Here is a 16596-nt window from a genome sequence, read left to right as displayed (position 1 = left end):
CAAATAATAGTCTTGTAAAATAGGTGGTTCACATACCACCTTAATTTCACAGATGTGAAGAAGGAGTCTTATGGCTATTAAATGCCTTGTCTGGTTACATAATTAGCATCTGGTACAGCTGGCAATCCAATGCAGTCCTTTTGCTCAGTTCAGAGAAGGGGGAAATATGTTAGTCCAAGAAGTATATAAGTGACTGTAAAAGTCAAATCATTTACTTTGAACAAAAGGATTATATCTGTGTATTCAGTAACATTAGGAATTCCCAAATAAGGTACCATTTTTTTATTATTATTATAGCTTTTTACTGACAGAACATATGCATGGGTAATTTTTCAACATTGACCCTTGCAGTCATTTCTGTTCCAACTTTTCTCTTCCTTCCCTCCAACCCCTTCCCTAGATGGCAGGTAGTTTCATACATGTTAAACATGTTAGGGTATATCTTAAATACAATCTATGTGTACCTATTTATACAATTCTCTTGTTACACAAGAAAAATCGGATTTAGAAAGGTAAAAATAACTTGTAAAGAAAAACAAAAATGCAAGTAGTCCACACTCATTTTCCAGTGTTGTTTCACTGGATATAGCTGGTACTGTTCATCACTGATCAATTGGAACTAAATTGGATCCTTTCATTGACAAAGATAGCCACTTCCATCACAATTGATCCTCATATAGTATTGCTGTTGAAATGTATATAATGATCTCCTGGTTCTACTCATTTCACTTAGCATCAGTAATGTAAGTCTCTCCATGCCTCTCTGTATTCATCCTGCTGGTCGTTTCTTACAGAACAATAATATTCCATAACATTCATATACCATAATTTACTCGGCCATTCTCTAATTGATGGGCATCAATTCAATTTCCAGTTTCTAGCCACTATGAAAAGGGCTGCCATAAACATTTGCACATACAGGTCCCTTTCCCTTCTTTAATATTTCTTTGGGATATAAGTAAGACAACTTATTCTATCATACAGGTTCATATCTTTTTTGCAACTAAAAGTCTTAGTAAGTTATGTGACTGTTCAGGATTACACATCTAATATGTATTTGAGGTAAAATTGAACACAAGTTAATATTGAACCTCTGACACTTATTGGGGGAAATTATTTAATCCTCTTTGTCTTAGTTTCCTCATCTGTCAAATGATCTGGAGAAAAATATGATAAAGCACTCCAATATCTTTGCCAAGAAAATGCCAAATGGGAACATGAAGAGTCAGACAGGACTGTCAAATGCCTTGACAACAACAATGAATGCATTATTGTTTGTTGTTTAGCCATTTTTTCAGTTATGTCTGACTCATCATGACTTCATTTGGGGTTTTCTTAGCAGAGACACTGGAGTGGTAAATTTCTGAGGCCAGAGTTGAACTCAAGATGAATCTTCTTGACTTCAGGCCCAGCACTCTACCCACTGTATCACCTAATTACACCTGAACCAATTATTAAGCACTGTTTAAAATGCCCTCAATATGACTTATTCACAGTTTTCTTTATGATTCAAAGAAATGTGAATGAGTTCATAAAGCTAATTTTCTTTTTCAGCTTAGTTATCTTTGAAATAGTTTTAAGATGAATGCTTTTCCTTCCTGCTGTGTTAAGCAAAATATAATAAAGATTAGATAGTCATTTAGTGAAAAGTGTATATTTATATATCATTACAAAGACATACCACAAAACAAATCATTTAGAATATTTTTATTTTGTGCATAAAACATTTTTCCCTTTTTCTTGCTATCTCAGCCATATTTTCTCTTTCTTTCTTTCTCTCTTTCTTTTTTTCCCCCTTACAGAATGATTCCTGGGGAAAGCAGTACTCGTATGCACTCTTCAAAGCTATGAGTCACATGCTATGCATTGGTTATGGAGCCCAAGCACCAGTCAGCATGTCTGATCTTTGGATTACCATGTTGAGTATGATTGTAGGGGCCACCTGTTATGCCATGTTTGTCGGCCATGCCACTGCATTAATACAATCTCTGGATTCCTCCCGAAGACAATATCAAGAGAAGGTAATTAGTTTTAGATCTTCCTCACTTAGCTATCATTCTATTATAAATCTGTACTGAAAATACATAGTTGTCTTTGCCACGTGTCAGTGAGAACTATTCAAATTGTTTTGACCTTACCTTTGAAGAAACAAAAGTGCATGTATTTTTATAAGTTTTTTTCTAGCAAATTTGTTTATTTTTAATACACATTGCTATCTGAATCATATTGGGAGAAAGAATTAGAGCAAAAGGGGAAAAAAACAGAAAAAAAGAAGTGAACATAGTATGTGTTGATTTACATTCAGTCTCCTTAGTTCTTTTTCTGGATGCAGATGGCATTTTTTATCCAAAGTTTCTTGGGATTTTTTGAACCACTGAGAAGAACCAAGTATTTCATAGTTGAATATCACATATTCTTGCTATTATTGTGTACATTGTATTCCGGGTTCTGCTTGTTTTACTCAGCTTCAGCTCATGTAAATCTTTCCAGGCATTTCTAAAGAATACAATAAATCTGTTTTTCTCCACAGGAGATTACACCTTGTGGTGCACCTTGGTTGAAAGTAAAAATCAAAATGATACTTGTAACTCTTTTGCTTTTGAACTTATAGTTAGTCTTAAATATTTTGTTAAATATTTCTTGGAATATATTCTTGGCCTTTTCCTCAATTATACAATTTCTCAAAGAAAAAGAAACCACAACAAAATGCCTTAATACAAATGAAAATAGTTGCAATGCATATCAGTGATACCTATAGTGGCTTTAATCATCAAAGTAATGAATAAAAGGCTTTATCTTATTTTATAATAAAGTCATTAATCCCTTAAATAGGTGAGAATGATATAGGCTAAGAGAGCTTACCAGACAATGGTAGAACTTTAACTCAATTTTTTTTTTATTTTAAATTTATTTATTTTATTTTAAATTTATTTTAATTTCTTGTGCAGAAGAAGAAAACCCAATTTTGGAATTTTATTTATTTGTTCATTCATTCAGTGTACCATATTGCTTTTAAAAGATTAGTTAGTGCCAACCAGTTTTATGTCTTTACATGTGCCATTTTTATTTTTTACTTTCTTGATAATTCCTGATTTGTTATGTTCAATTGTATTTTATTTTTTGAAAATGTAAAAGAAACAATGGGAATACATCACCCACTTTCTTTTTCTCAGGTTTTGCTAGAAATTCAAATATTTAACTTAGAAATCCTGGTTGTTAATTTATGTACAGCTGTATGACATGATGCTAGGGAATTCCCAAATGTACTTTATATGTCATAAGATACAACTTCATTTTCACTGATTTGATACTTTTCTTAACAGTCTTTGCAATTTCTATAAAGTACAAATGACTACTTCAGACTTCACAATTAAATTTCAGTTCAATATAGAAAGTTTTTATTAAGCACCTTTCGTGTCTCAGGCTCTGGTATAAGCTCCAAGGATAGAAAAACTAGAGAGGGAAAATGACATATGAATAGATAAGAAAAGATAAATATAAACAAAGTAAGTAATATTAGAGGACAAAATCCATGGATTGTGATTCTACAGATTGATTTGACCAGCAAACAATAATTCCTTTCCCTCCATCCCCATGGCATATACAGGATTAGAAACAAATAAAACAAATATTAAAATTTTCTCACTAGATCATAGGATCCACGAAAATCAGCTAGTTCTCAATTTTTCATATGCAAATGAGACATTTCCATGTCAATGCAAACTAGCTTTGCATTGAAAGCAAATCAGATGCTTTATCTGTGAGAAATCTTGGCAAATGTGATGGCTAGAGATACAGTATATTAATAAGCTCAAATAGACTTCCTCGGGGCAGAGGCAAAATGGAAGAGTGAAGCCACTATCCAAGTCAAGAAGGTGCTCAAACTCTCCAAGTTTTTCTTGAAAACCACATGAAACCAACTCTAAAGTCAGGAAAAACAGAGCCTAAAAAGAGACAGAATGAAATAATTTTCTAGCTCAAGATAGGTTGGAAGGACTTCAAGAAAGGTAGTCTCACTGGGATGAAAGGATATTCATTCCAACTCAGATAGGGTCAAGGAAGTCAGTGGAAGATTCTTAATTATAGGACTCTAAATTCTGTCTCAATAAAATAGTAATAGAGTAGACCAGTGGGGCAATTATAGAGAATTATTTCTGGGACAGCAGATTCAAAAATTTTGATCATATTCTTATTAAAACAATAGTGTTCACAATTCAACTTAGTATAATATTGTGTTCTTTGGAAATTTGTTTTTCATTGTAAAGATAATAAGATGTCACATATTTATAAGACTTGAAACTTTGTAAAACATTTTACTAGAGTTATTTAATTTGATTCTTACAATAGTACTTTGATATAGATTTAATTGTTGTCCCCATTTCACAAATGAGGAAACTGAATCACAAAGCAGTGACTTTTCCAAAGTAAGATTTGAAGCCAGATCACTGAACTATGCTTTACTACATCTATATCTATCTATACTACTCTATACACACACACACACACACACACGTATTATGCATATATGCATATACATATAGGAAGAGTAAAGAATAAAGAATTGAATGACAAGGAGCCCATTATTATTGGCCGCTTTCTTTCCTTACATTAATTTATGATATTGCTTTTTTATTTAAATTATATTTCAGATAATATTTTTGGGTTCATCTGGCAGAGACATTTAAAAAAAAGCTAAAATTGCTGTATATTCAGTTTTCAGAGCCAATATATTTTAAAGCAATTAAAGAAGCGATCATTTTCTCATATTGATAATGAAAACAATCTAAAATATTATTCTCTCCCATTTTCCACAGAATCAGGAAAATAATTTATTTCTAAGCACAAATACTATGGGATTAAAAGATGTTCCCATGAAAATTATCTTTGTAATTTGCTCAAAATAGGGAATTGTTTAAACTGAAATGTAAATTTATGAAAATATATCTAATTTAAGTAAGTCCTACTAAGCAGAGGCTTAAAAAGTACTGTTTACAATTTAGGATGTGTACTTTCACTATCACATAGCACAATATTAAAATATAGGAAACCTAAAATTCCCCAGTGCCTAAATAGCTTTCTGATAGAAAGTTAAGCATGTAGAGAAGCACACTAACTTTTTTGTTTCCTGTAGCAGTAATGTGATAACAGGTACCCTGAAGGCAAAAAAAAAAAAAAAAAAAAAAAAAGTTAATGTACTTCCATGTATAATTTGGGACAGCAAGGCAAAATGATCTGACACCTTCTTTTGTTCTTATTTATATTCACATTTTTGGGCTTTGGGTGCATCAGGTTTCTAAACTTGAATCAGCACTCTGGGCCTCAATTACAATTAAATACTCTAATGACCTGAATGAGTCTATGAGTAAAAAAGAACAAAGAAAAAGGAGCCTGTACTATTTTTCTAAGTTCATCACCCTTAAAGAAATGATTTTCCAGGAGTTTAAATCAAATTTCCTTTGTTTTTCATTGATTTGAACCAAATTGTTCCTATGCTTAAAATATAATCTGTAATTACCTTAGACTTCTATGACAATATCATTAGGTCTAATAGACCAACTAGTTCTAAGGGTGTGAAAACTTTTCTTTATCAAGCACAGTGTCCCCCAAATGCTTCCCCCCCATGATATTTCATCAAGCTTCACAATGCATAAAATTTTAAAAATCAACTTAATTTAGTTTTCATTTAATTTATATTTCATCTACATAAAGAGAAATATCAAACCTTTCCTTTTGATTGCTATAACTTTGATCTTGTAAGTATAGGAACATTTTTTAAATTGATAAAACCCTTCAAAAATAAATGATTAAGCATTTTTAATAGCACTGCTTTTATCAAACCTTCAAAGAATTTGTTTTTAATGGAATAGCCAGAGGAGAAATTACTTTTAGGGTTACAGGTGCTATTGGTAATGGAAAACATTTTACTTGCTTTTAGTAATAGAAAAGAAAGGTAAAGTTGGAGATTGACATCTCCTTTGTACAAAGAACTAGCAACTTATTCTACTATCTTGAAATTTAAGGTGTTACATTGGCATTTATCTTCTATCCAGATTGAATACTAAATGTAGATGATTGAATTTATTCAATACTGTCAATAAGAAAAACTTAATGGTGACTCAAAGTAAAGCTTTGGGGCAACATCCAGTATAGGAAAAATATATTGTCAACATATTTGCTAATTTCAATGTATAGCTGTGAAGGAATGAGTGAATAGAAGACATGTATTACATGTTTTCTCTGTGTCTGACATTGTGCTAAGGATTTATAACACACATGTAAGCATGTGTGCATACACACACACAGGCAAACAAAAACACACCCTTTCAGGATATCACTCCCTATCTGTTCCCTACCCTCACCCCCATCAGAATGTAAACTATTCCAGAGCTTATCTTTATCCGATAAATCACACAAAAATGGACCATATGCAGTTTTTCCAGAAATCTTAGTGTTAATTTTCAGTTTTGACTTTTAGGTAAAAAGAATGGGCATAGAGGGAGAGCACAAATAGGGAAGGGGATGCCATGAAGATTAGTTCGCAGCCATAAGATGGGCCTGGGTTGGGCTAAATGTAGAAACATTTTGCAAATAAGAAGCCCAGGAATATGGATATGGAACATCAGGCAAAAGGAGAAGAAAGATATCATCCCTTTAAGATGCACGCTTTTGAGACTGTATTCTTTTTCTTTTATTTTTTAATACCTCTCTTACTCAAATTATGTGTGTTTTGTATAAGCTCATTCAGAAATTTAAGAAGCCCAAACTGTTTTACTAACATATGAACACATCTTAGGATCCTGAAAACACAAAGGCAGAAAAGTTACAAGCATACAGATTCCTTACTTAATATTACTTGACATCCACTAAACCCTTTGCCCAGATTCTTCTATAGTATTATTCTGTTTCATTCAAAGGTTGAGTGGCTTAATCTTTTTTCTCTATTATTATTAAATTTTAATCCTTCTATATTGTTATTATATTATTACTATGACACAATGGTAATGAGAAGTAGCTAACACTTAAAATTTGCTATTTTTAATAACACATTTATATAGCAATTAAAGATTAATAAAATACTTCTTGTGACTACTGTGTCAGATGTAGCAGAAACTTTACTGATCTCCGTTTTACAGAAGAAAAAATTGAGGATGAATTGTTAATTGATTTGCCCATAGACAGGTAAGTAGAGTAATTTGAATCTGAGCCTCTTAATTTTAGATCCACTAGACATGTTGTCTGTGATAGGACCTTGCTTGGTTCTAAATGCATTGAATAGAAACTGATCACTCTGAAGCTCCTTGGAATCCTCAAGCAGCTGGACAAACTCCAGAGGTTTTTCAAGTCTTTTGTCAGTAACCTTGCCTCTCATCTATTGAGAGCCTCCAACTGAATTCCAAACTGGTTCTTTTTAACCTGCACACAACCCTGTTCATACATTCATTATAAGGCTTCTCCTAATATACAATATTATTTAGTCCTGCCCAGGTTCCCTAGCTTCCTTTCTATTAAAAGATTAAAGAAATATTCCACTACTAGAAGATTTAAAGTTCATTTATAGGTTGAATAATTATTTTAATGCCTTCTTATGAAGTCACAGAGCAGCTATGTGGTATATTGGTTAGAATGACAGGCCTGAAGTCCATAAGATTCACCTTCCTGAGTTCAAATCAGGACCTCAGACACTTTTTTTTAAATTTTTTTTTAAATAGCCTTTTATTTACAGGATATATGCATGGGTAACTTTACAGCATTAACAATTGCCAAACCTCTTGTTCCAATTTTTCACCTCTTACCCCCCCCCCCCCCTCCCCTAGATGGCAGGATGACCAGTAGATGTTAAATATATTAAAATATAAATTAGATACACAATAAGTATACATGACCAAAACGTTATTTTGCTGTACAAAAAGAATCAGACTCTGAAATATTGTACAATTAGCTTGTGAAGGAAATCAAAAATGCAGGTGTGCATAAATATAGGGATTGGGAATTCAATGTAATGGTTTTTAGTCATCTCCCAGAGTTCTTTTTCTGGGCATAGCTGGTTCAGTTCATTACTGCTCCATTGGAAATGATTTGGTTGATCTCATTGCTGAGGATGGCCTGGTCCATCAGAAGTGGTCATCATATAGTATTGTTGTTGAAGTACATAATGATCTCCTGGTCTTGCTCATTTCACTCAGCATCAGTTTGTGTAAGTCTCTCCAGGTCTTTCTGAAATCATCTTGTTGGTCATTTTTTACAGAACAGTAATATTCCATAATATTCATATACCACAATTTATTCAGCCATTCTCCAACTGATGGACATCCATTCAGTTTCCAGTTTTTAGCCACTACAAAAAGGGCTGCCACAAACATTCGTGCACATACAGGTCCCTTTCCCTTCTTTATAATCTCTTTGGGATATAAGCCCAGTAGTAACACTGCTGGATCAAAGGGTATGCAGAGTTTGATAACTTTTTGAGCATAGTTCCAAACTACTCTCCAAAATGGTTGGATTTATTCACAACTCCACCAACAATACATCAATGTCCCAGTTTTCCCGCATCCCCTCCAACAATCATCATTATTTTTTCCTGTCATCTTAGCCAATCTGACAGGTGTGTAGTGGTATCTTAGAGTTGTCTTAATTTGCATTTCTCTGATTAATAATGACTTGGAGCATCTTTTCATATGACTAGAAATAGTTTCAATTTCTTCATCTGAGAATTGTCTGTTCATATCCTTTGACCATTTTTCAATTGGAGAATTGCTTGATTTTTTATAAATTAGAGTTAATTCTCTACATATTTTGGAAATGAGGCCTTTATCAGAACCTTTGACTGTAAAAATATTTTCCCAGTTTATTGCTTCCCTTCTAATCTTGTCTGCATTAGTTTTGTTTGTACAAAAACTTTTCAGTTTGGTATAATCGAAATTTTCTATTTTGTGATCAGTAATGATCTCTAGTTCTTCTTTGGTCATAAAGACCTTCCCCTTCCCCAGGTCTGAGAGGTAAACTATCCTGTGTTCCTCTAATTTATTAATAATTTCATTCTTTATGCCTAAGGACCTCAGACACTTAGTAACTATGTGACCATAGGCAAGTCACTTAGTTCAGTTTGCCTCAGTTTCCTCATTTGTAAAATAAGCTAGGGAAGAAAAAAGCAAATTACTCCAGAAGATTTGCCAAGAAAATCTCAAATAAGTTCATGAATTCAGTCACAACTGAAACATCTGAACAATGACAAAAATTAAATCACAGAGTGAGAATAGAATTAACTTTCAAAATAAATTTGGGGGGAAAGTTTGGCAAAGGAGGGAAAGGAGAGGTTCCTTCCCACATAAATTTTAAACATTAGCAAAATAATATTTCAGTCTTAGGAAGAAATGACATCCCTTTACATACTCTGTAGTCTGGCTAACCATACATTTGACATTCCATCTTCTGTTTCAAAGCCTTTGCCCCTATATATATTTGGTATCTACTTAAATGTGTATAAGTTGTTTCTCTAAATGAAATTTAAGTTATTTAAGGGCAGCAACTTTTCATTTTTATCTTTATCTTACGTGCCTAACATAGAATTTGACTCCTAGCATATATTTGATGATTTGTTGAAATTATGAAAATCATGTCCCTTCTATAGATAAATCTGAAGATAATTAAAAAATAAGGAAGCAAATTCCATTAGGCATATACAGATGAAGAAATAGGTTATTTTCTGATATTAGTGGGATGGGAAATCACTATTATTTTTAAACACATTAATTATATTCTCAATAATATCAGTTCAACTTCTGATGTTTTGGTTTCCATTTATATCTTGTATATTAAGAAATAGTAAATGCTACATCCTCATGTCAATTTGTTAATGCTTGAGTCTGATGAGTTACTTGCTTGTTAATTATTTTTGGGTTGCTCCATTGATTTTTAAATGTTTTCTTAAAAGAAAGAAATTGAACTTCAGTACAACCAAATAAACTTATTATAACAATTACTAAGATTTAAATAATTATTTCTGATACATAAAATATCAAATATTTTTCTAAGTCCTCATCAAGATTTATGATCTTTTCCAGAAGTTCATATATATTATATTCTTCTAGTTTTTCACATAGGGTGTGGTATGTAGAAGGCATAATAAATATGTACTGACAGATCAAGTTTTTGGTGTTTTGTGTCATTTCACATACATCTCTCAATGTTTTCTCTATAACTCAAAAATTCTTGCATTGTAGTTTTCTTGAATGTCAATATATTATAACTTATTTAACCATTCCTTTATTAGTGAACATGTTAACCTTTTACAGTTTTTTTCCTTGGAATTATTTGTAATAGTACTATGGTGATTTTTATGCACAAAATTTTAGGGGGTGTGTGATAAGAGTTCAGACTATATTTTCAAAAGTAGAATTAGTAAAAAGGTATGAGATATTTTCTGATTTGTGCATAATTATTATTCTCTACTATTGATCATGCTATATAAATTGTAGAAAGTTATAGAACCCTAGTTTCTATTTTTGAAAATACCACCACACTACCATTTTCCAGTAGAGTGAAAAAAATATATACCTGAAGAATTTTGTTCTTTGTATCCTAAACATTTCATGTTGGGGAACCATCTTATCTGTGTCCTTTCTAAATCTATTTCTTCCCAGAAATACCCTTGTATTCTGTAGTCATATTGGAAAGATGAATGATATGTCAAAAGTTAATTAGGTGGAAAGCAAAGCTTTTAATCTCTTAATGAAGTAAAGGAAGTTTTGGAAAAAAAGAAACAAACCATTATTAAGTACCTACTAAAAGTTAGGTACTCTGTTAAATGATTTACATATATTACCTCATTTGGTCCTCCAACCTCATAACCTCATACCTTATACCTCACAACCACCTTGAGAATTAGTTGGCTATTATCCGTATTTTACATTTGAAGAAATTGAGGCAGAAAGAGCTTTAGTGACTTACCCCGCATCATACTGTTAGTAAATGTCTAATGCCAAATATGAATTCATCTTCCTAACTCTAAACTTGATAGTATAGCCACAGAATGATATAGCTGTTTCCCCAGAAGAAACTTCAAGAAGTTTGACTCTGGTTTATTTCTAAATCAATTAATCAATATTTATCAAGTGCCTACCAAATGCTAAGCACTGTGTCTATAAAAAGGAGCAAAAGACTATTCCTGCCCCCAAGAAGGTTATACTCTAATGGGGGAGACAAAAAAACAATAAACACAAACAAGCTATATTCAGAATAAATCTAATTAGGAAAGGGAAAGTGATAGGATTAAGAGGGACTCGATTGGGGAAAACTGCCTGAAAAAAGTAACATTGTAGCTGGGATTTAAAGGAAGCCAAGAAAGCCAGGAGGCAGAAATTATGAGGGAGAGAATTCCTAGCATAGAAGATAGAAAAAGTGCCTGGAACTGAGAAATAATGTCTTGCAGGAAGGACAGCAAGGAATTAAGAGTCATTGGATCAATGAGTGCCTGTCAAGAAGTGGTCTGAAAACATTACGCAGTTTGAAGGGGGCTAGGTTAAGAAAGGCTTTGAATGTCAAGCAGAAAATTTTGGCTTTGATCATGAAGGCAACTAAAAACTGTTAGAGTTTATTAAGTGTGAGAAGAGTTTCAAGTTCAGCTTTGTGCCTTAGGGAAATCACCTTAGCATGGAAAAGTGTGAGGGAAGATTTGAGACAAATAAACTCTGCTCTCCTCCCCCTCCCCCAGCAAGTTCCTAGTATTCTAGGTGCTGTGATAACCACCTATATCAGAAGTGTGACAATGTCAGAGAGAAGGAGGCATATTCAACAGATGTTGCAAAGGTGAAATCTATAAGTCATGAGAACAGGTTATATATTGTGGGGACAGAGATCATGAGAATTACAAAGAAGTTGTGTATGATTTAGGCTGTGAGCTTCAGGAAGATGGTGTTGCTTTCTGGAATAATAGGGAAATTAGGAAGGAGTTGAGGTTTCAGAGGGAAAAATCCTGTTATGTTTTAGAAATATAGGGGTGGGGTGGAGAATATATCTTGCCTCTGCTATCCTTACCAATAATTTAACAAGATTAAAGGAAAAGATCTTTAATTGAGTTTTGGGATAATTTTTCCATATGGGTATGAGTATCCCAGGATATCTTGAATCAGTTATCTTTTGAACCAAAGGGTAGAATAAAGGTGTCAAAAGCATTTTGTTCATGCATTGTATACTAAATAAGAGCAGTGATTTATAGTTCAGGGTCACAGTGTCATAGGTTTATAATTGTAAATATGACCAAGTAGGATCAAGCCCAAACTATCATTTTGCCAATAAGATAAAATGAAACCCTAGAAGGTAATATAATTAATCCAATGTCACACAGAAAGTGGAAGAGGTTGGATGTGAATTGAAGTCTTATGAATTCCATTTCAATATTCCTTCCAATATTAACTCACATAAATCTTCAATAGTCCTTTGTCAGGATAAAAATCTATGATAAGGAAAAACTGAGGCACAAAGTTTATTAGCAAAGCTAGCAATTGCTAATACAAAAGACCTGAGACACCTCAATAGTCAAGGACCTTTCTTACTGGAAGAACCATTCTTTTATACAGTTGGTCACATAAGGTACCACTGATATAAACTACACTGAGATGGTGCTTGATTTACCATTAAGCTGAAAAGTGGGCTTATATTTGACTTAACTCAGAGAGGGTATTTCCAAACCCACAATGATAAGAAAAACAGAATTGACTAACATCCTCTGGAAAGTCATGTGTCATATACCACTTAACACCAGATTGACCTAGTGTTAGAGAAAACATTTCATGAAAATATTGGCTCATGTTCTTTTTCCATCTCTGCTCTTCCAAGGTCAGAAAAAGGTCATAGATTTTGCGTCTTTATGGTCAAACTTAAGCCCATAGAAATAGGGAAGTTAAATTCTTATAAATTTTACCATTAATACATTTACGATTTTCTCTAAATTTAATCCAAGATTATTGATTATATTTATTAGTAAAATTCATAAAAATAAATAATACAAAATAAAGTGGGGTATCAATTTTCAATTTCTAATTCCCCTCTTTTAATTCAATGGAAACATAGCTCCAATGAATGACTATCTATAAATTAAAGTGATATAAGCAGGCTTGGTTATCATCCATTGCAATTAAATTACTAAGGAGTAAATAGGAAGTAATAGTTATAAGGTTCAGCAGTTTGTAGTTCAGAACCAACTAATTTTAGTTAGCAAGAGTTATGTAAAGGGGAAGCAGATCTTCTAGTCCAATCCCTTAATTTTACAGATATGAAAGCAAAACTAGAGCTGTGTTAAGGAACATATTTAATGACCTATAACAGGAAGAATAAGATAATTATTCTGATTCCTTGTCCAGTGATTTTTCCATTGCTAAACTCAGTGCCTACCTTTCTGTTTTTACTGGATCTTCACATATGGTCTTCCCTTTTGAATTGAATTACAAATATAAGATTTTGCTCATTTTGAATAGTTTTTATTAATAATTTTTTGTTCTATGTTCACCCAAAATTTTTGTTAAAACTCTCTGTTCTCTTCCTATTCATCTGTTAAATTATATCTCAAATGACATAACATTTAGGAAGTCTTCTCAGGTCTCTACCAGCCTGGATTTTACATTGTACTTTACATTTTTCTTTCTTATACTCAACATGTATTATGATGTTACATTTATTTTCCTTATAAGTATTTAAGCTACTTGAAGGTAAATAGTCTACATTTTAGCCTTTCTTTGTGTCCTCAGTGTTTACCACAATGTCTAAAATATGGAAAGCACTTAATAAAGATATACATTCATATATGTACATATATATCATATTGTAATGTTAATTATTTTGGAGTGAATTTCTTGCCAATTGCTTAAAGAATGTTCCAAATGTCTTACATATCTTCATTATATCTTCAAGTAATAAGAATGTGAAATAAGCTAATATAAAACCATATGATTTGTCAAAGATCTCTTATACTATAACAGACTAATTGGTCTAATTGTATTCAACAAACTATTAAATACTCCTTTTGTGCTAAGCACTCTTATGATTGCTATTGAAGATATAGAGTTTTTAACATATTGTTATATATTTTTAGAGTTTATTGCCTAATAGAAAGGTATAGTCCCCACACAGATAATCAATCAAAAATGATTATTAAGTGCTTAATATATATATATGGATATCATATTTTGTTTATATATGCAAATATATATGTGTATTCATATCTAAATATATACATCGATGAATATGCATGTGTGTGTATTTGTGTAACATTGGAAAATTCTTCTGAGATAATCCAAGTAATATTAAATAAGACCAACAAAATGTTTACAATATTTTTTTTTAATTGAAAAAATAAAAACATGCATACTCCATTAAGATTTGGATATTAAAGTCTTTAATGACATTTGGATTATTAGAATAGATGCATTTGGTGGAGTTATTCATACCAATATACAAATTTATCTAGAGAGTCAGACTTCTGGCTTTTTCAATACTTTTTAATGACCTGAAAACTAAGCCAAGAAAAAAAAAAAAAAACTATGTGGCTGAAAGGTTGTACTGAAATATCATCTCCCATATTCTGTAAGTGAGATTGTAAGTCTGCTACATGGAGCCAATGACTGAGACTTGAATTGCACAGGCAAAACCAACAGACAGCTAACCATTGGTTAGTCCAAAGATTCAAGAACAAGAAAAATGGCATTTCCATTGCAGCAAGTATGGGAGTCAATAAGAATTTGACATCAGCTTACGCTGTGTACTTTTGCATTTGCATTTCTGCTAGGGTCAAGTAGAAACTACATAGCACAGTTCAATTTGCTTCAGATAAAACATTAATTCATTGGTACCAGATTAGAACTAGAAAGTCTATATGCAAGATCAAGAGGAGAGGATTTTGACTGATGTACAGAAATACTAATAATCACGATTCTCTCAAAAAGAAATGTTTGTGTTATAGGAGTGGGTGGATCACATTAAAAATCTTCAAAGAAAGACTGGATGATCACTAGTCATGTGATATATGTTATAGGGGGACACTTGTTCAGTTATGGTATAATTTAAATGATTTCTAAATCCATGTCATCTATGATATATAATTGATAAACCAAATTTAAATTGTTTTAACAAAGGAAAAATATAGATGGAAGTAAAGAAGGGAAGGGATACAGAAAGAAAGGAAGAAAGAGAAGAAAAAAAACATTTATTAAATATTTACTATGTGTCAGGTAAGGTAAAAAGAATGACTTACCAAATTTAATAATTATCTGTCTTTCATTAAATAGAAAAAGAAATGTAACATTCTCCATTATAAAGGATTTATCTAAACAGTTTCTATATTTCTCAGAACTTTCTATTTCCATCTTTTTTTTCTTTTATCCAGCTACATAAGCAAGTGATAATTCATGCTGCTTACAATCTGAATGCTGCAATATGATTAATTACCACTTCAGTGCAGAACATACCAATTAAGTTAAATGTGGCCTAATTTCTTAGCTTACCTTTAAGATGATAGGAAATTCTATGTATAGCTTCTGAATAGACAATTATAGTCAAAGTAAAACATGTACTGGATTGTCTGTATATATGTGTAAGTATATCACCAAATATAGGTTTATCTAACAACACTCAGATACATAATGTTTTTCATTTTCATCCTGATGAGAATAGCTAAATCTTTCATAGTTGATCATCACACAATCTTGCTGTTACAATGTAACAGTGTCCAATGTTCCAATTCTGATCTTTTCATTTAGCATTAAATCATGTAAATTTTTCCAGATTTTTTAAAATTAGACTTCTCATCATTTCTTATAGAACATTAATATTCCATTACATCCATATACCACAATTTATTTAACTACATATTGATGGTCATCCATTCATCTGCCGCCACAAAAGAGCTGCCAAAATATTTTTGTACATGCTCCCCTCCACTTCTTAATATAATGTCTAAAGTAGTTCTAAATATTGAAAAGCAAGATTCACCCTCAAATGTTCATTGCCACAAGCATAAAGAAGTATATCTGCTTAGTCAAGCAATTCACTCCAGAATGCATTTATTTAGTACGTCTGTGTGCTAGCCTTTGAACTTATCAAGGCAAAAATGAAAAGCAATTTGTATCCTCAATGAATTATTGAGGATAGGAATGACATATTGTCAAGAAAAATGACTACTGTTAAGAAGAGACATACAACTTGAACTTTAAAGGCAGCAAGGAGTTTTAAGTTTCCAAGCATGGAGAATAGCTCAGAAAATGCATTGACTTCAATGGTGGAATTCTGGATTTAAGGGAATAGTCAATCAGTTAGTTTGGCTAGCATGCAGAATACTTAAGTAGATCAGTTTTCATTAAAATGGAAAATTATAGCAGTTATAATGTGAAGAATTTTAAATGTGTCTACTAAAATTTTTATTAGAGTTGCCTTCATTTCCAAAATAATTATTTTAATTTTTAAATTCACTACATACAGCAAACTTTTATTATGTTCTTGTAGTACACAAAAAGTCACTATGCTCAGAACTAATGGCAATAAAGTTTTTAAAAAGCTCAATATCTGACCTTTATAAATTTACAATCTACTTAGTGGAGTGTTGACACA

At 32.0% G+C, this 16596-nt stretch overlaps 1 protein-coding gene across 2 annotated transcripts in view; it reads left to right on the top strand.

The window, feature by feature from the left end:
* HCN1 (hyperpolarization activated cyclic nucleotide gated potassium channel 1) overlaps nt 1–16596 on the top strand; it is a 614406-nt gene that overhangs the window by 438320 nt on the left and 159490 nt on the right. For both annotated transcript variants that reach the window (XM_031964829.1, XM_031964838.1), the window contains exon 4: nt 1803–2021. In XM_031964829.1, coding sequence (XP_031820689.1) covers nt 1803–2021 — 219 coding nt within the window. The remainder of the gene's footprint in view (nt 1–1802; nt 2022–16596) is intronic.

Source organism: Sarcophilus harrisii, chromosome 1, assembly GCF_902635505.1.
Source record: "Sarcophilus harrisii chromosome 1, mSarHar1.11, whole genome shotgun sequence".
NCBI classification, from domain to species: Eukaryota; Metazoa; Chordata; class Mammalia; order Dasyuromorphia; family Dasyuridae; genus Sarcophilus; species Sarcophilus harrisii.
This window is presented reverse-complemented; position numbering and strand designations above follow the sequence as displayed.